Here is a 20299-nt window from a genome sequence, read left to right on the forward strand (position 1 = left end):
GGGTTTTCAAAAATAAAATTGTGCTAATAAGGTTTTAGAATTTTCTATACCGATTTTAAAGCGAGAATGCAGCGAGCAGTTATTTATCTAATGGAGATGAAATTAAAAATTGAAATTGAAATTTATCCAAAAACTGACAATATAAAAACAAAAATAAGTGAACTGTTCTAGAAACAAATCAGTACAATAATAATAATAATTTAGAACAATAGAAGTGTGTTTAGAATAGGGTTGCCACCCGTACTATATAATAAAGTAATGTACTTTATTTGGAGGTCTTGTACTTTATACTTTGTAAGCAAAGTACGCAAAAATACTTTATTTTGCTCAATAAAGTTCTATATAATAAAGTACGCGGAAATCAAAACATTTTAGGTTAGTAGAGTGGCGGAGACTGTCAGATTTTAACTAAATATTGGCTACATTTTTTCAGTGCATGTGATTCTGATAAGTTCAAGAATTTGTATAAAGTGGTTTCATATTTACTCTCTATCCCTGCCACTTCAGCATTTGTGGGAATGTTTTTTTCGGTGATGAGTAATAAGTGGAGAGATGAGAGGAGCAAAGCATCTTTGAATCTCATAAGAAATAATGAACTAATGATTTATTTCAATTTGAATGTTGATTGCAAAGATGCTTTGCAACTCTTCCCCAGTAACAATTATTTATTGATGATGGCCAAAAGCAATAAGAAATATATTTTCAAGAATAACTGATTGATTTTTTTATTAAATTTAAAATTCATTATTAAACTCATTTTGTATTCCATTATATTCATGTATTGTATTTTAATATCCATTCAAAATTACTTTATTTGCATGAGCTACTTATAAAAGTTATTAAAAACATAAAGCACCCTTTATTTATTTTTTCCAGGAGCACATTCAAGCTCTAAAATAAAAATAAAAAATAATACTCAATAATCAGCCATGAGGATCACTTGATAGAAGAAAACCATAAATATATTGATATGAATGCTAATATGAAGATTTTAAACGTTGAAAGCAAAAGCAGTAAATTGAATTAATGTAAAAGAAGATTCCATATCTACACTACAGCAAAATTAAATAGTAATAATACTAATAAATATCATTCAATTCGATCTAGATAATCCCATTTTTGATAAAATTATGCAAACCAAGAAATAGAACATTCATTTCATTTCATTTATTCATAATATGGAGGATAGTCTTATATGTACATAAATTAGTCAATACGTTTTTTATTTTTTTATTCATTTTTCATTTGAACTTAAAAATAGCTAAAATAAGCTGAAACCGGTCGTTCTCTTAAAATATTTCATATAAATAAAGGGTGCTTCATGTTTTTAAAAAATCATTTAAAATTGTATTTTGAGAAGTACACATATGTTTGGCCAGAATGCAATTTTTTGCATTAAATTTCTTAATCTTGTGTACCTCAAATTATTTTGCAATAGCCTAGAGTTGATTAAATTGTTGAAGAGAACAATATTATGCATTTTTTCAAGGAGTATAACTTACATTTTAAATTTAGAAGACCAACTCTAAAACTTTTTGGATTAAATAAAATAAATTATGTTTTTTTCATGATACTATATTAAACAATTCTTCTGTATGAGCGTGTGCTTTGTAACAAATGAAATTAATTTATCTTTTTTATTGATTTATGATTATTTTCGTCAGACCAGTATGTAATCAATAACTTTCCAAGCTATCATGTGTTCTTATTTGGATAAATCGAATTACCTATTCTATCAATAATTATAATGGATTCTAATAGTAATCAGTGATTTTCATGTCGTTAATGTGTATTTTTGTGAGTATATCAGAATGCCACAGAATGCTGACTTTTTGAATATACAGGTAAAAATGACATGTACTTTATTTAAACCTAATGTACCATATTTTTTAGGCCTGTGATTACCAATGTACTTTATTTTTCTTAAAAAAGGTGGCAACCCTAGTTTAGAACGATGACGACTTGATATTGTTAAAACCACTTATTTATTAGAATCACTATATCATCAACTGATGGTTTCTATTATCATCAACTGAAACTCATATTCAACTATCAATAACCGAAACTTATAATATTCAGATTTGTTTTAATAAATAATAAATTAGTGGTTTTGACAATATCTAGTCGTTATAATTCAATATGGATATCTACAGTATCACCTTCTCAACAACGCAAAAAGTTCTAGTGTGGAGTAAGTTTGAATTCCAGGTTAACAATAATTATTAACTATACATACAGTACATTGATCATAATATTCAAAGTTATTGGATTCTTACAATATTCTTACAACAAGTACTCACATCATACAAATAATGATACCAATATTAACTTCTTTAGCTCAATATTCAATATAATAAGCCCAATACGGTTCTAATAATTCTAATTTATAAAAAAGTCCAAATACAGCTAGGTTATTCATCACTTTCAAATTTTCGAATTACTCCAATTCACAATCCGAAACTAACAAAAAACATTCTTTAAAATCAATGCTAGTGTTACGCTTTTTAAAATATTCCGAAGATTTTACTTGTATGTAGCCCCCCGAACATTCAACAACTTTCCGGTAGAATTAAAGCAAATCAATAATAAAAAACATTTTAAAAATGAAGTAAAAGCTTGGCTTCTATTACAAAATGATGTGGAGAGTTTATTCTCAAGAGTAGAATAGATATGAATTTACGGGTTTCATTGGATGAATGTAGTCTTCTCTCTCTCTTGGAAATTGTGTGAAGATAATATTATTATTCAAGCTACATGAGTAATTTTCCTATAATGTTGATAATTATGGACAGAAATTTACAAAATGAAATTTATTAGCCTGGAATGTGCATTGATTGTTGGTTATTCTTTTCAAATGAAGGGAAAGTAGATAAAAATTTAATATACATGTATTTTCTAAACTAAAATTCCTCACCCTGTCATATTATGCAAGTTCCGAATCGGCAAAACAATTCATTGCTTTTTTCTTTCTCAATTAAAAATATGATGGTGCCCCAAACAGGACTTTTAGTCCTCGGGGTACTTGAAATTATTTATTCTTCTTTTGATGTAAATGAATTATTGTGATTTCTTTGTACAACGTGTAATAATTGTATTATTTTTATTATCTTTATTTTTTATAATTTGCAAGATTGTTGTTGTTATATATCTACTGTACTATTCATAATTTCTGATTAGCCTATGTGTAATGTATAAATTGGAAGAATAAATGAGTTTATTATTATTATTATTTTCACTTTGAACAACTCTTCCAAGAGTCGCCAAGATCCTTTTTCATTCACTAGATGTATCTTTCTCCAATTATTTTTTAAACTATGATAATAAGAAATATTATCAATTTTGTTGAGTATTCGATTACTATGATCATTTTGTGAAATCCATGTAATTTGATACAGTTCTTTGTATTTGTAATTTCTTTGTATTTTTTTCTTTAATGGCATCTTTGCAATTTAACACTCGATGTCTGTTCTATGTGCCGTAGCTTATAGAGTGTATTATTTTTAAAATTAAGAACATTAATATTAATATGAGATGGAATTGGTTGAAATCTTTTCTACTGGGTGATGAATCTGCGTTGTGAAGCGGACTTTCACGCTACCTTGTGTAGAAATTTATAACTACCAATGCACGTCTAGTTATATTTCACACTGCTAGATGCAGGCAGCTTCCAAGTTATTTACTCATTTGTAATTCTACCCCTATTGATCAAACCATAGAGAAAAGATAGCATAAGTAGATATCCCACAGTATAGTGAGTTTACGTTGCAAATTTCACTGTTAACTCAAGCCGATAGAGCTAATGGTTGTTTTTTTGTGCAGCTATATATGGGATGCTGGTAGTCTCTCATACTGTGCCGTTCTTACACTCTTACACTCCCAACAACACACTAATAGACAGTAGTCGACAGTAATAGGCTTGATTTAACAAAAAAAAAAAAAAAAAAATAGCTTGAAATTTGGAACATGAATGACCTACACCAAATAACATCTTCTTATGTTATATTTTCTCTATGCTCAAAGTCAATAACTACAGTATAGGATTTCAGTTTTCCAAAAAAGAGTGGTATAATTTTAACATTTATTTTTTATAATTCCTACTTCATAAAAAACTACTGCTTATATCATTCTTTTTTCTAAAATAATTCAACATCACCTGAATTGTTCTGAACTTATATACAAGAATCATCTTTAATATACTGAGTGTTTATTACTCCTCTGAGTATTTTTAATTGTTTTTTTAGGAGTACTACAGCCCACTTGGGCTTAGGCTTGCCTAGGATTGTCCACTTTTATTTCACATTTTTATATGTTTTTCTTAGTTATTTTGAATCGTTTAAATAGGATTAATTATGCCTATGAGATAAATGAATTGATTAAATTGAATTGAATTGTTTCTGAAATAGACAGACAAACTTCGTAAGTGTTATATAAAAATGGAAGAAAAATTCTAGTAAACATGGCTCTTAAAATGCATTTCCACCGAGATAATATATCTTACAAGGATTTTTGAATAATATTGTTTATTTAATAATTTATTTATTTTTGAAGTGAAAATTGTTGTGATGTGAACTAAACCCTACTTTGAACATTTTTTGGACAGAATTTTGGTAAGACATTTTTATCCCATGGATGAATAATGGATATTATGATGAATTTTGTTCCAATAATATTTATGTTGATGTTTAATTCCAGATCGATGATTGTATACAAAGACGACTAAAAAACAAAAGAGACTGTTTTATTCAAACTGCGAATTTTGTTTGCAAAAAGAAAGCAGTTCAGACCTCAGCCGTAGAGAGAAAGGTGACTTTTGCAAAATATTTTCTCATAATTTTTTACATTTTATGCTTATCTATGCGTTGCTGTGATTGTTTTGAGTTGAGTAATTCCCCATATATTTGAGAATATATGTATGTCCAGTTACAACTACAATTAAAACAGTTACATTGTAATGCATGAAAAATTATCAAAAATAATAATATTCCTACTCTTCTTAATGCTTGCAAATTTTGAGAAATGTTTGTGTTACTTACAGTGATTATTAAAATAATATATATGTTATTATTGAAAGCAGCTCATTTGAAATACTGGAAAAATGATCATATAGACTATAAAGTATAATTTGTAAGACTAGAATTTATTTAGACTTTAGATTTTTTTAAATTGTACTCTTCATTGATAATGAGAGATTTGTCTAGTGATTTATTTATTTAGATTACAAAGTCCTTGATCGCCAAATCCAGCTTGAGTGTGGATTTCTTAAAAAGGACTGGATTCATACATGAACGTATGAGTTCCTCTCAAGTAGAGAGGCTTTTGTTCTATACGAATGTCAATAAAGCTATTATTAGTATTTTATTATTATTATTATTATTATTATTATTATTATTATGCATAGATCATGTCAATATAAGAATGAGCCCAACTGAAATAGAAACTATAGTCATTAAATCAAAGATAGCAGATCACTACATTGTGGGATTTAACATTCAAAATAATAAAGAAGAGGCAAGAATAGATGAGAAAAAAATCATTTCTGGCCGAATAGTAGGAAGTATGATACATAATACAAACTGGAACGACCACTTAACATCAAACAACCCAACAAAAATATATGAGTCTATATTCAACAAATTCAATAGTATTTATGAAAAAGCAACAATAACAGTTAACAGTAGAAGTAATAAACACAAACAGCCATGGATTACAGAGATAATAAAAAACCATATCAACTTGAAAGACAAATTATGGAGAAAATTGAAAAGACAACCTAATAATAATTATCTGAAAGACGAATACAGGAGACATAGAAATAAGCTAACCGATATGATAAGGAAAGAGAAATCAAATCATATCATTCTTCATTGTTGCAAAACATTACAATAATGTTGAAAACAAACGTCATATAAGTTAAAAGAAAGTCAGTTATACAAAAGTCCAGAATTATACAAAAGAAATAGAGACCGTCAAATTCCTAATAGTCTAGCTAGTCAAAACAATCTTAATAGATTCTCACTTCATGTATGATAGATATAAGATGATATTTATATGTTTAATGATTAATTCAATTTGTAAAACCTATCATTCATGTAATGTGAGAAAAATTTAAATAAAAAACAATTATTATTATTATTATTATGGGTTTCTTTGGTTATTGAGTGTTGGGAGTTTTGATAATTAATAAGTCTTTAAAGTTCATAATAATAAAAGTGTATAATGATTTGGGTCATCAGTCATCACTCTTATTAGCGTGGTGACTATGTATCTATGGCGTAATTTGAAAACATTTTTACAACTTAGCTGAACCTTTACCATGATCCAACATTTTTTGACATTTAGTTCTTGAAAAAGCAGAGAAAACACAGATTTTGGGCTTATCGTTGGATTTTTTCAAATCCATTCTTAGTGCGCCTCTATCTATAAGGCCAACTGAAGATACCTGCCAAATTTGAATGTATTTGGCTCAGTATTAATAAGGTAAATAATAATTTATAGGTTATAAGTAATATTTATCCTATGTTCATTATGAATCAGTGCCATTTTGCTTTTATACGATAAAGATTCTTTACAGGATATCAACGTTTTTGCATCTGAATGGGATTTATATGACAATTCAAGGAAACTGCAACAAACCCCTGGTAATTTTTTAATTTGAATTAGATTAAATTCATTAATATATTAATTAAATAGGATTGTTGGTTATTTGTTGGATTCAAAAAATAGCCCTATATTAGTTGTAAATTAACTTATTCAAGGCCTCCAGTGTATAACACACACGTTCTAGTTCTAGAATTTTTCTTTTATTTGTGATTAATTTATTTATTGACTGTAATTGATTATCTGAATTCTAATATGTATTAACAAAGCAGAAATTCTCTACATACTAATGTAAGAATGTGATGTAAAGTATTGAATTGCTAATAAAGAATTTGAATTTGAATTTTTAATTAATTCATTAGTATATTAATTTATTTCTAAAATATACCGAAATATTACTGCTATCAATGCAGTTTAATTTTTCCAGTACTTCAATAGAAAAGTTGAAAAATTTAAAATTGTAAAGTTCTTCAATCTCTCTTGCATATCCATACTTTTTCACTATTAAATTAAACTAGAATTTAAAAAACACTTATGGAGTGAAAATGCACTTCATTGGTAGTTAGGATCGTTTCGACCTGTTGTTGGTCATCATCAGACTGTATAATGTCATACATGACATCAAAACCTATTCAATTTTTGAAATATTATTTTGTGAATTGGAAATCTGGTCGCGGATTTAATTATTAAATGCAGCCTAATTGATAAAGCGAGAAGATCTCCAATGTACAAAGATGAAACATGTGTTTTATCACGTTTCGTGAAGGCAATATTATGGTTTTTAGCTCCATGCTATACAAACAAGAGTGAGTTGACTTTTGGTCTGTGAATCAAGGCTGCATGTGTTTTTCACATAGATTTGGAATTTTTCTTTCGAGGTCCGTATTCCTTGAACCGTTTGTGAAGTTAGTTGTTGAGTTAAGGCATTGGTTACCTGAAGGATTCTGTCTTGAGAATTCAATTATAGGCTGTCGCAGTCCGGGCAGTTTAAACCTACATAATTGTATTTTCAGGATTTGAATCTTGTAGGGAAAGCTGGTGTTTTTGATTCAATCAACTGGCAGAGTTTTTTTATATATTTTTTTATTTAAAATCGGGAGTGCTTCAACTGGACCTTGAGGAGCAGGCCAAGGGACTCTTTTTAAGGTAAAGTAAGATAATAGTTGGTTGTACATTTAAAAAATTTTTCAGATCCATAATTCTAAATAGAAATTTTTGTTTTTTATTATCAAAAAAACTGAACGACCACAGATCAGCTAAGCGAGTAGCCCTTAAATTATTATCTGATTATTATAATCAGAAATTTTGATTGTTGATTATAGTTGTAATCTTTCCTTTATCTCAATTGCATTTGTTTTCCGTTTCGCACCGTTTCATATTAGAATATTCCTATTAAATAAATAATTTTTGATGTTAAATAAAAACCGAAAGCTATAGTTTCTTTTTCTTCCCACCAGCTACCTTACATATTTGGTGGAGGCTCAAGGGTTATTTTTAATCCAGCTTTATATTTGGACTTTTCCGGTAATCCTCACAATGTGGTCGTTCATGTCTTTTGATATTAGGAATTTGCGCATAATAGTACTTTCCGTAACAAGTCCGGTAACGATAATTTACCGCATAGGTATGATTGTTTCTGCCCGAAACGTAGTTGAGGCCAGAATTATCATACGAATGCGGTAAATACGTTAACGTACACGTTACGTACAATATTTTTTGTCATACTTATCTGAGAAAGGATAATATTGCTGAGAAACAGAAACCATTACCTGCTGCTGCTCGAGCTACTGCATTCTATAAACATGACCTAGCCCGTAGCGCCTAGTTCATAACAGACAGACCCTTTGAGCTCAAATAAAATAATAAAGGCCTAAATTATAAGATTTCAGATGAGTTCTTATAGCTTGAAACTCCTTAAATTAGTTCTTTGATCATTTGAGTTAGTATATTAATTACTCAGATGTTATTAGTCCTAACATACTCGACTGTAAAGAGAACATATGATCTCTTTACAGTATAGTATGCTGTAATGAAAATCACATGTTTTCTTTTTCTGAAAACAGCTGTTTACCGGCTTGATTTGATGCATGGAAAACAGCTGCAATTGAATAAGTATGACAAAATAGAATTTAATCTTCAGCAAGCTTTCTGAACGACCATTTCTTTTCTTTTTCCCACCGTTACAATAATAGGAATTTACTCTCATTTCATACTCGCAGAGTAAATTCCTATTATACAGTCTGATGATGACCAACAACAGGTCGAAACGATCCTAACTACCAATGTGAGTGCATTTTCACTCCATCAGTGTTTTTTAAATTCAAGTTCTTCATTCTTTTCAATAGGATAAAGACTGTGACATAGAAACTCACTTATTTGCAAATTCAATAAAACCTATCCTTCAGCAATAATATTATTCCAATTTCCAATTCTTCATTCATATATATATATATAAGTATATATGAGTCTGCTCTGTTGGGAAAGGAGACTCAGTCTCCGAAAATTTCCCCCCATTTCTAATGTAAGTTTTTAAGTGTTTTCAATCTATTTATATCGTGTCTCCTGTTTTAATTTATATTACAAACTTTAAGTATATATATATTTATATTATATATATATATATTATATATATATATATATATATATATATATATATATTATATATAGAAAAAACATAATTTTACACTCAATATGTTAAATACTAATGGAATCTAGTAAGTTCTGGAGCCAATGACATGCCTTTTCTCCAGCATCATGAACTTCATCAACATCCATGATAGGAGTGTTGTGAACACTCAGATATCATTGATTCATTGATTGAATTTGTTTACATTGGCACAGAAGATCAGAGGTGTATCCCCATGCTGTCATCAGCTCAGCACACATTTCCACCTGCGTCCTGAACCGGTTAAGGCCACACCACTCTCTACGTCTCAGCTGGGTGCCAGCGACAATGTCATTAGGGTCATCCACAAGGCCTTTGTTCCTGACCTCTCCCTGCAACCATCTCAGTCTCCATAACTCCTTCGCACTTCTTATTTCTTCCTGCTCATCAAGTCTCAAATATCTTCTAGACTTGAGGCGCCTTAGTGGAGGATTAGCTCTCATATGTATCTCAAATAAATAAATAAATAAATATAAATATAAATCTCTAGAGACTGGGAGATCCTCATGAATGTGTTGCAAATGGGAATGAACTTGTTCTTCTTCTCCAACCTTCTGAGATCTGGAGGCATGATGTTACTAAGCACAGGCAACCACTCAGTCTCTGTTGGTCTCTATGTCCCGCTAATTTTCCTCATAATTTCATGTACAATGTGTAATGTTACAGTTCGATAGTATTGAAGTATCAATGGTAATATCGATATTGAGTATCAATTGTAATATCGATATTACCATCGATAGGTACTTCAATATCGATACATTAGGTACCATTGATACTGTACTTAAATACTATCAGATAATCTGCTGTACCATTCATTACAAATGAAATGTCAAATGCTGTTTCATGCCATTGTAATAAATTTTATTGCAAAATCGACGACTCGATAAGAATATTAACATTTTCATTTGCCATACATCAACTTTTCCACATTTTATTGAAAATCGACTTGATAAGAATCGACATTTTCTTTCAGATTCCGAAACCGGGCAAGACAATGTGGATGGAGATGAGGATGCAAGTGAAAGAACATTTCCACATTCTCAGTCTAGCGCTCAAATTGATGGTAATTCATTGTTTATTATAATAGCACTCAGGAAAGGACACAGTTATTCCTTTTCTTTCATAAGCTTTCTGTTCATCTATCTATTTATCTATAGTCCAAGCAATGAATGCTTAAAAAAGAGTATAAAAGGAAAAGGTTGAAAGACAATACAAAGAAATACAAAGCAATATATTTTTGACCCCGCAATTCCATAAGGGTAGTATGGAGATAAACTTATCAAAATTCCCCACCACCTGTGCTATGCAAAATGGAGGTGGTTCAAAGGTGCAATTTTTTAGTTTCACGCATAACTCGAAATCTATGCACTTTACTGATATGAATGTACAAAATATTCTATACAAAAATTGAAGCTTACTAAATTTTTTAGAACATTTATCAAAAAACTCTTTGCATATATCTTATAGTTTCTGAGATATCCGAGCCTTAAGGTGTGAATTAAAAAAAAAAACACTTTTGAAAAATCAATGATGATTATGAGCTTTTAGATGATTGAATTATCTTTAATTTTATGTATAATATCACATTTTCCTACAACTGTTGCAGCTGCTTTAGTGTTTGAGTTTAGTTACAGATGATAATTACTATTATCATATGATTTCAATACATTAGTTACCAGGACGTTAATAACAGTTTAGTCTTGAATGTATTAAAATAAAGATGGTTGGTTGATATGACGAGTATTATTTATTCAATATCTAACATGGCGCAGTCGAAAATAAAATGAAACAAGAATAATTGAATTATTAAGTGTTCAAGTGAGAAGTGATAGCTCAATATTGAAAATGGAATTCAGCAAACCAGGTATGCTAGTTACACCTGGGGATATCGCAAATAATTTTGCCAACTTCAAAGAAGAAGTAACAATTTACCGAGACTGTAAAGAAATCTCGAGAAATACAAGTAGCGAGATTGAAAAACTTACTGGGACCTGATGGACTTAAATTGTACAACACATTATCAGGGGAAAACGACATTGAAACGGTTACCTCAATCCTTGAAGTTTTGGAGAAATATTGTAAGCCTAAACAAAACATGACAATGGACATCTACAAATTGCTAACCAGAAAACAAAGTCCTAATGAACCATTTGATAGTTTCTATGCAGATTTAAGAAGATTAATAAAACCTTGTAACCTCAATGACCAGGAAGATAAAATGATGAAAGCACTAATAGCACTCGGAGTGAACTCGAGACAATTACAGCAACAACTTCTTCGTGAAGATGCTAATCTTGAAAAGGTAGTCAACTTTTGCAAATCAGTTGAGCTTGCCGATAAAAATATGGAAATAATGAACAGAGGCACTGAAATCATGAGAGGTGTTGACTCAGTCAAGACGCCTTTCACAACTCTAACAAGTTTGAAATCTCCAGTTTTACAATAATATAGGCAAATTGACAAAGGAATTTGGAGGGAATATTTTGAACAAAGTTGCTCGACTTTTGATGTTTACCTCCTTACTACCCTAAAGTCCTAGTCCTTCTACCCTACTACCTACCTCCCACCTACCTACCTACCTACCTCCTTACTATCCTAGTCCTTCTTGACGATTTCCAATACTCTGTCAAGAGTCACCAGGAAGAAAGTTTAATCAAAATCAAAATGAAACCGTCTCACCTTTCGTGGGACATTCTGTATATGAATGAGCATATAACAAATGATACAATATTTCTACAATAACAATTACTTTTTGTTATTGTTTAGCAATAAATAATTGCTTTTTGTTGTAGCAAACCATATTTTTGTGAAAGTAATTCTGAATACAATATAATTTATATTCAATTTCTGCAGGGCGAGGTTTCAATGAAAATGAAGATCAGGAAGAAGAAGAAGAAGTAGCAGAAGAAAAACGACTAAATAGTTTGCCAGCTTTTGATAATGTTGTCTTAATAACTGAACGTCTCCTTGCTTCCAACACATACACAAAACAGCAAACGGAATTCGCTGGATTCGATTCTCAAAAAGGTATCCTCCCCATATTAATTAAATTCAATCAAATACGTATAAGGAATAATCATATAAAGATTTATTTTTCGATATTCAACCCTTGATAATTCATTTAGTCGAATTTATTAATCTGTTCGAGAAATGAGCGTTCCTTATAGATATAAATTAACAAAAAATGAAAACAAAATTTAGATTCATACATAGAGAAGTTGACAAATAAAATTACAAAAGCTTTCATTAAAACTGAATAGCAATAATTATATCAATTAATACTGGTGTGACATGGGTAGTACTTGATTACTTATTTATTGATTGATTTTTTCGTGTTTTAGATTTAAGATTTTTTCAGGAGAAAAGACTCTGATATTAGAATAATAATTTTCGTAGTTGGACTTTAGTGAGAAAATATATAATTTAGTGAGTAAGTAGTATTTTTGCAGCGACAATAAGATTCTGCTAACTTATGTCCAAACTACTCTGAGAACCAGCAAATTCAGGGATATTTGCTAGTTCTCACGGATGAGGTGGCTCCACGAGGCAAGGACAAGGCGGATGTTTGGTAGCCTGTAGATATTTTCCCAGAGGAATACTGCAGACCTGGCAAGTACCCGCTTGCCGAATCTCGTGAGAACCGACTCTTCCAATAGCAGCAGTTAGGCCTTCTGGCACACTGACGTGGAGAGGGGGAAGTTTTCCGGACGGAAAACCTCCAGTCGTTAAACAACCGAGGTACCAAGCGGATCAAAATCCATACCGTATTGCAAAAAGTTATGTTATTTTTCCGGCATTATGATATACGGTACGTGAGTGTCCTGTGGTTTGGGATTACGGTGGGAGTGATAGCTGTGGGTAAGTGCCAACATTTCTAGCTCCTTATAAAACATTTTCACCCGGCCGAGACCCTAATTAGTAAAATTATTGTTGTAGTAAAATTTCTAGTTAGCAGAATCTTATTGACAGGTAGTTTTTGTAGGTATAATATTTGGATAAAATGTACTGCATATTTCATTCTTTAAATTTCAAGTAATTGACATAATAAATGAGAAATTCTTCAGGTAATACAATGTTTTTGTCTATCCAGATCCCATGACTCCCTTGAAGTAGTAATAAAATTTCTTCAACCCCCATCAAGGGCGGTTACAAAACTGGTGGCGTGCGGTGGGATAGACTGCAAAAATGTCTATCGAACCAGATCGTAGTCATGGGACAAAATTCACTGTTAGAAACGAGAAAATAATAGAAAATTTGAATTGAAAAATAGATTTAATTGAGAAAGTAAATGTTGATTACTTTATTATAATCAGATCTTAGATGGAAATAGAATTGTTAGACTAATAGAAATAAGATTTTTCAGAGAAACCATTCAAAATTTAAGATTTCAAGTCAACCCTTCAAGATGAATCCAGTACAACCTGATCTACCTGTTCAAAATGTAGATAGATCAGAAATAGAGTGTTTACAAGAACAATTGAGACAACTTAGGGCACAATCGTAACGTGAACACTTAGAAAAAGCTAGATTACAGCAAGAGTTAGACACTGTTAATGCTTCAAACAGTCAACAGGTTCGACCAACAACTTTAGTATGTAAGGATTTAGGTTTACAATCACTTGTAAGAACATTTTCAGGTGAGGAAGGTGGACAAAAAGTAGAGGAATTTATTCAAAATTTAAAATTTGTAGCACAGTCTGGTAATTGGTCTGATAACGATAAAAAGCTCATATGTAAATTAAAAACATCTGGGGCCGCATCTGTCTGTTTCAACACTCATCTCGAATTATTATCCGAGGAAGCAACTTTTGTTGAGTATGAAAAAGGTCTTCTAGAAAGATTCAAAGAGTTACGAGAACCTGAAAGTCATTTATTCGCGTTGTGTGCGATTAAACAACACCGGAATGAGCCAATTCGCGCGTATGCGGATCGCTGTCGAGAATTGGGCTTAAAAGCAATACCAATCCCCAACGATCGTCCTACAGAAGCTAAATACGCTCGCCTCCAACTAGATAGAACGGTTTTGACAGCGTTCATTCGAGGATTATTTGGTTCCGCGTCCATAACCCTACAAGTTCATCCCCCAAAAACCTTGGAAGAGGCGGTAGTCGTAGCCGAACGAGTTGAACAAGCGACCGCATCCAATCAAGACAACGTGTTTGCTCTTTCATTTAAGAAGGATCAGAATGTGAAATCATACGGATATTTTAAGAGCAATCGAAATACACAGTTCAGACAGTCTGATAAGAAGGGACCTTGCTTTGCATGTGGTAGGATGGGTCACTTTGCTAGAGAATGTCACTTTGCCAACACGGGAACAGATCATTCCCCAAATCAGCAGAGAAATTTTTCTGAGTCAAAACCGCGTAAATTCTACAATCAATTTGTCAGATACTGTTTTGTTTGTGGAGAATCGTCTCATGCAGCATAAAAAAAAATAATTGCGCTAAACGCGCCGCTCCTGTGGAAAATGAAAACATTAGTGCCCAAAAACCTCAGCACTCGGAAAACTAAGATTGGCTGGCAGTCGCCCAACTACTCAGCCTAATCATGGAGAGGGGAATTGCAATATAGTTCCAAGAGTATCAACTCGCGGTAGAGGAAGTCACGTTACCATCGAGATTGAAGGTCAATGCAAAACATTTTTAGTTGACACAGGCGCGGAGATATCTATTTTGAAAGAGGCTATTTCAGGTGTAAAACTAATAGAGGAGAAAGCTGTTGCTAAGGGTGTGACAGGCATGAATTTAGCTGTGATAGGAGCACAAGTTTTACAAAGTTCAAGGTTGAACATAGATTTCTCATCGCCAATGTTGAGATTAAAGAGGATGGTTTGCTTGGTTGGGATTTGTTATCCAAATTGTACGCAGTTATTGATGTAGGTGATAATTCAATAACATTTGGAGGTGAGAAAGTAGGTGAAGTTCAAAATGAGTCATACAATAGTATGGAAACGTCATATTTTTGTGATTGTGAAAATGAAAGTAGGAAGACTATAAGCTGTAATGCCCCGTCCGACCCCACCCATCAACTCCATGACAGGAGGAGGTCTGAGTTCAAAGATCGCGGAATGTCAACAAGGACCCATTGTTCAAATGATCAAGTAAGACCGGCTACAGTGTATACCGCACAAAGCACTTTTATCCCTGCTCATTCTGAAATCTTGATCGATGTTACTCTGAGAGATGTAATCAAGGAAGGGCTTATATTCATCGAACCCCCATTAGATCCACTGCCTGGAATAAGGGTTGCTCGTAGTGTTCAGCATGTCAACAATTCAATCTCATTTGTTAAAGTTATAAACCTTAATCCGTATCCAGTACAGCTATTAAAAAATAAATGTATGGGTATTGCAGAGCCTGTGAGGATTACTGAACCATCTTTACAGATAGCATCTGTATCAATGGATGAAAATAATTCAAAATTAGAAAAACAAATTGATGAGACTTTATCACATCTAAAGACTGAAGAAGCTGCGTTAATAAGTAAAGTATTAAAGCGCTATATCACAACATTTGAAGAGCCAGGATTAGAGGGATGTAATGTACCCGTTGAACATCATATCCCCACATTCGAAGAACGACCGATTGCGAAAAGACCCTATAGAGTACCTTACCACATGCGCCCAGTAGTGGAAGAGCATATAGCCGAAATGCTGAATAAAGGTATAATTGTACCGTCAAACAGTCCTTGGAGTGCACCGATTGCACTTGTAAGAAAGAAAACAACCGATGGAAGCCTCAAATATAGTTTCTGTTCAGATTTCAGGCTTTTAAATTCAGTTACTAAAGCAAATGCATATCCATTACCGCTTATAAATGAGACACTTGAAGGACTAGGCAATAGTAAATATTTCTCAACTTTGGATTTACAAAGTGGGTACCACCAAATAAGAATAGCAGAAGAGGACCAAGAAAAGACTGCTTTCACAACCGTCGGTGGGCATTTTGAGTATAAGAGAATGGCTTTTGGATTGCCGGGTGCCCCTCATACATTCCAAAAATTGATGGACTCCCTCCTGGCCGAAATTTTAGGAACAGAGTGTTTTGTTTATTTAGACGATGTAATAGTTCACAGTCAAACAATCAACCAACATGCAGAACGTCTAGCTCACGTTTTAGTGATATTCGAGAATTCTAATTTGAAAGTAAATCTCGAAAAGTGCAATTTTGTGAAAAGTTGTGTTCGTTATCTGGGTCACCTAGTGACATAGGAATGAGTGGAACCCGATCCGGAGAAAATCAAGGCGGTTAAACAATACCCTGAGCCGAAGAACGTGCGAGAAGTCAGGAGTTGGCTTGGTTTAGCCGGCTATTATCGACGTTTTATCGATGGATTTGCCTTGATAGCTCAACCCCTAACACAATTAACGAAGAAAGGAGTGGACTTTGTATGGGGGCCACAACAGATGGAATCATTCGAAAAATTTAAGAAATTAATGTGTTCGGAGAATGTCCTTATATTTCCTGACTTTGATCGCGAATTTATCGTTGCAAGAGACGCGTCGAGCACATCGATTGGCGCGATACTTTCACAGCAAACGGATAACGGAGAGAGGCCTGTAGCATTCGCCAGTCGACAATTGAATGACGCCGAGAAAAATTATAGTACTACAGAACGTGAACTTCTGGCTGTTATGTAAGCAACAAAACAGTTTTGATGCTATCTTTTAGGAAGGAAGTTCACGCTAGTCACCGACCATGCAGCTCTGAAATGGATGCTAAGTCTGCGCGACCCTACATCCAGACTAACCAGGTGGGCTCTGAGATTGGCTGAGTTTCAGTACGACGTGGTTCATAAGCCTGGTAAAAGACACTCCTCACTGGTAAAAGACAGATGCTCTGAGTCGCGCCGTAAATGGAGTACAAATAGAAGGATTATCGGAAGATTGTGTTGCAGTCGAACAGCTGCATGATGATTGGTGCAATAAATTGTTGGAATCAAATCTGGGTCAAATAGAGAATGGATTAGTATGGTGGACCAACAAAAACGACGATCCGTCTCACTGGAAATTAGCTGTCCCTAAAACACTAAGAACAACTGTGTTGAAACTGAATCACAGCACCCCTTGGGCGGGACACTCAGGACAAGAGAGAACCGCTAGTCGTGTGAAACAGAGATACTATTGGCCCGCACTAGGAGAAGATGTGAGAAAGTTTGTAGCAGAATGTCAGGAATGTGCTCGTCGAAAAACTCCCGTTTCTTTGAAAGCCCCTGTCCAACCCGCTGAAGAACCAAGTTATCCTTTCGACCTTGTATCGATGGACATAGTTGGTCCACTTCCAACAACCCGGAATGGAAACAAATATATTATGTTAGCTTCATTGATCATTTCACGCGTTATGCTGAGCTCATTTCCATCGTCAATCAAACAGCCGAAACAATAGCTAAAGTCTTCATCACCCACATTATAACTCGACACGGTGTACCCAACCGTCTGCTGAGTGATCAAGGCCGAAACTTCTTATCCAGTTTATTTGTGGAAACTTGTAGAATGCTCGGTATTGACAAAATCAGAACGACAGCTTATCATCCGGAATGTAATGGTAGAATTGAGCGATTACATCGTACCCTGAACGAGTCCATAGCACATTTCGTAAAAAGAGACGGTACCGATTGGGACACCTGGTTGCGCTATGCCCTGATAGCATACAGATCCACACCTCATGCATCTATCGGTTATTCTCGTCATCTCATGCTATATGGACGAGAAATAGTGCTTCCAGGATCTTGTGTCATACCAGATGAGGTTCGCGGAAAAACTACTGAGTTTCATCTGAGAGAGTTGAAGGAAAGATTCTCAGAAGCATACAAAATAGCAAATGAACGATCTATACAAGCGGCGCAAAAAACGAATGAAGCAAGCCAATCTCAGTAGAAACTTCGGAGTTTTGAGGAAGGCGATTTAGTGTATCTGTTAAACCAGCTGTTAAACCAGGAAACTCAGCGAAATTCCACCTTCCTTGGGAGGGACCCTATGTTGTTAGTAAGAAGCTATCCGATGTAAATTATATGATAAATTTATTGGAGGGAAAAAGAGTAATAGTACATATTAATAGGATGAAACCATGTTATAAGAAAATGGAGGTTTTTGAACAAGAAAATGAACCGTTGTCAGATAAAGACATAGCTGGGAATGATGAGGATCTCGATCATAGGAGGAATGAGGAGTTCATCGATTATCGTGCACCCGAGGATGAGGATCACGAACTTGTTGAAGCCGTAGAGATTGAACGAGAAGAGGTGGTAAAAAATATTGATGAAGAAAATGTCGAGGAGGAAGAAGAAGAAAATCTCCCTAGCCCCGTGTTGGATGAGAGAGAAGACCCACTCTACCCTCCAGGTAGAAGTAGAATAGTGGAACGATCACCTTATTTCTCTAGAAGTCAAGCTAGGAGTAATGCTTTCGATGAACGTAGAAATTTGCATTAGAAGTTCAAACTAATTTTGTTCTGACAACTTGATAATTATTGGACAGTTGGATCGAGTAGACTGTTCTTATTATTGAGGAGTCAGGATAATTAGTAAACAAACAAATGCCCCGAGTAAGGCGTTAAACTGCTCATCATCATAATGGAGTACAAATAGAAGGATTATCGGAAGATTGTGTTGCAGTCGAACAGCTGCATGATGATTGGTGCAATAAATTGTTGGAATCAAATCTGGGTCAAATAGAGAATGGATTAGTATGGTGGACCAACAAAAACGACGATCCGTCTCACTGGAAATTAGCTGTCCCTAAAACACTAAGAACAACTGTGTTGAAACTGAATCACAGCACCCCTTGGGCGGGACACTCAGGACAAGAGAGAACCGCTAGTCGTGTGAAACAGAGATACTATTGGCCCGCACTAGGAGAAGATGTGAGAAAGTTTGTAGCAGAATGTCAGGAATGTGCTCGTCGAAAAACTCCCGTTTCTTTGAAAGCCCCTGTCCAACCCGCTGAAGAACCAAGTTATCCTTTCGACCTTGTATCGATGGACATAGTTGGTCCACTTCCAACAACCCGGAATGGAAACAAATATTATGTTAGCTTCATTGATCATTTCACGCGTTATGCTGAGCTCATTCCCACCGTCAATCAAACAGCCGAAACAATAGCTAAAGTCTTCATCACCCACATTATAACTCGACACGGTGTACCCAACCGTCTGCTGAGTGATCAAGGCCGAAACTTCTTATCCAGTTTATTTGTGGAAACTTGTAGAATGCTCGGTATTGACAAAATCAGAACGACAGCTTATCATCCGGAATGTAATGGTAGAATTGAGCGATTACATCGTACCCTGAACGAGTCCATAGCACATTTCGTAAGAGACGGTACCGATTGGGACACCTGGTTGCGCTATGCCCTGATAGCATACAGATCCACACCTCATGCATCTATCGGTTATTCTCGTCATCTCATGCTATATGGACGAGAAATAGTGCTTCCAGGATCTTGTGTCATACCAGATGAGGTTCGCGGAAAAACTACTGAGTTTCATCTGAGAGAGTTGAAGGAAAGATTCTCAGAAGCATACAAAATAGCAAATGAACGATCTATACAAGCGGCGCAAAAAACGAATGAAGCAAGCCAATCTCAGTAGAAACTTCGGAGTTTTGAGGAAGGAGATTTAGTGTATCTGTTAGAGCCAGCTGTTAAACCAGGAAACTCAGCGAAATTCCACCTTCCTTGGGAGGGACCCTATGTTGTTAGTAAGAAGCTATCCGATGTAAATTATATGATAAATTTATCGGAGGGAAAAAGAGTAATAGTACATATTAATAGGATGAAACCATGTTATAAGAAAATGGAGGTTTTTGAACAAGAAAATGAACCGTTGTCAGATAAAGACATAGCTGGGAATGATGAGGATCTCGATCATAGGAGGAATGAGGAGTTCATCGATTATCGTGCACCCGAGGATGAGGATGACGAACTTGTTGAAGCCGTAGAGATTGAACGAGAAGAGGTGGTAAAAAATATTGATGAAGAAAATGTCGAGGAGGAAGAAGAAGAAAATCTCCCTAGCCCCGTGTTGGATGAGAGAGAAG

General features: G+C 33.9%; 1 protein-coding gene across 1 annotated transcript in view; it reads left to right on the plus strand.

Moving 5' to 3' along the window:
* LOC111052822 (dynein intermediate chain 4, axonemal) overlaps positions 1-20299 on the plus strand; it is a 46288-nt gene that overhangs the window by 8741 nt on the left and 17248 nt on the right. Inside the window, exons 5-8 of the mRNA XM_039442192.1 lie at positions 4693-4803; positions 6572-6638; positions 10236-10325; positions 12116-12289. Of these exons, the coding sequence (XP_039298126.1) occupies positions 4693-4803; positions 6572-6638; positions 10236-10325; positions 12116-12289 (442 nt within the window). The remainder of the gene's footprint in view (positions 1-4692; positions 4804-6571; positions 6639-10235; positions 10326-12115; positions 12290-20299) is intronic.

The sequence above is a fragment of the Nilaparvata lugens genome, chromosome X, assembly GCF_014356525.2.
Source record: "Nilaparvata lugens isolate BPH chromosome X, ASM1435652v1, whole genome shotgun sequence".
NCBI lineage: Eukaryota > Metazoa > Arthropoda > Insecta > Hemiptera > Delphacidae > Nilaparvata > Nilaparvata lugens.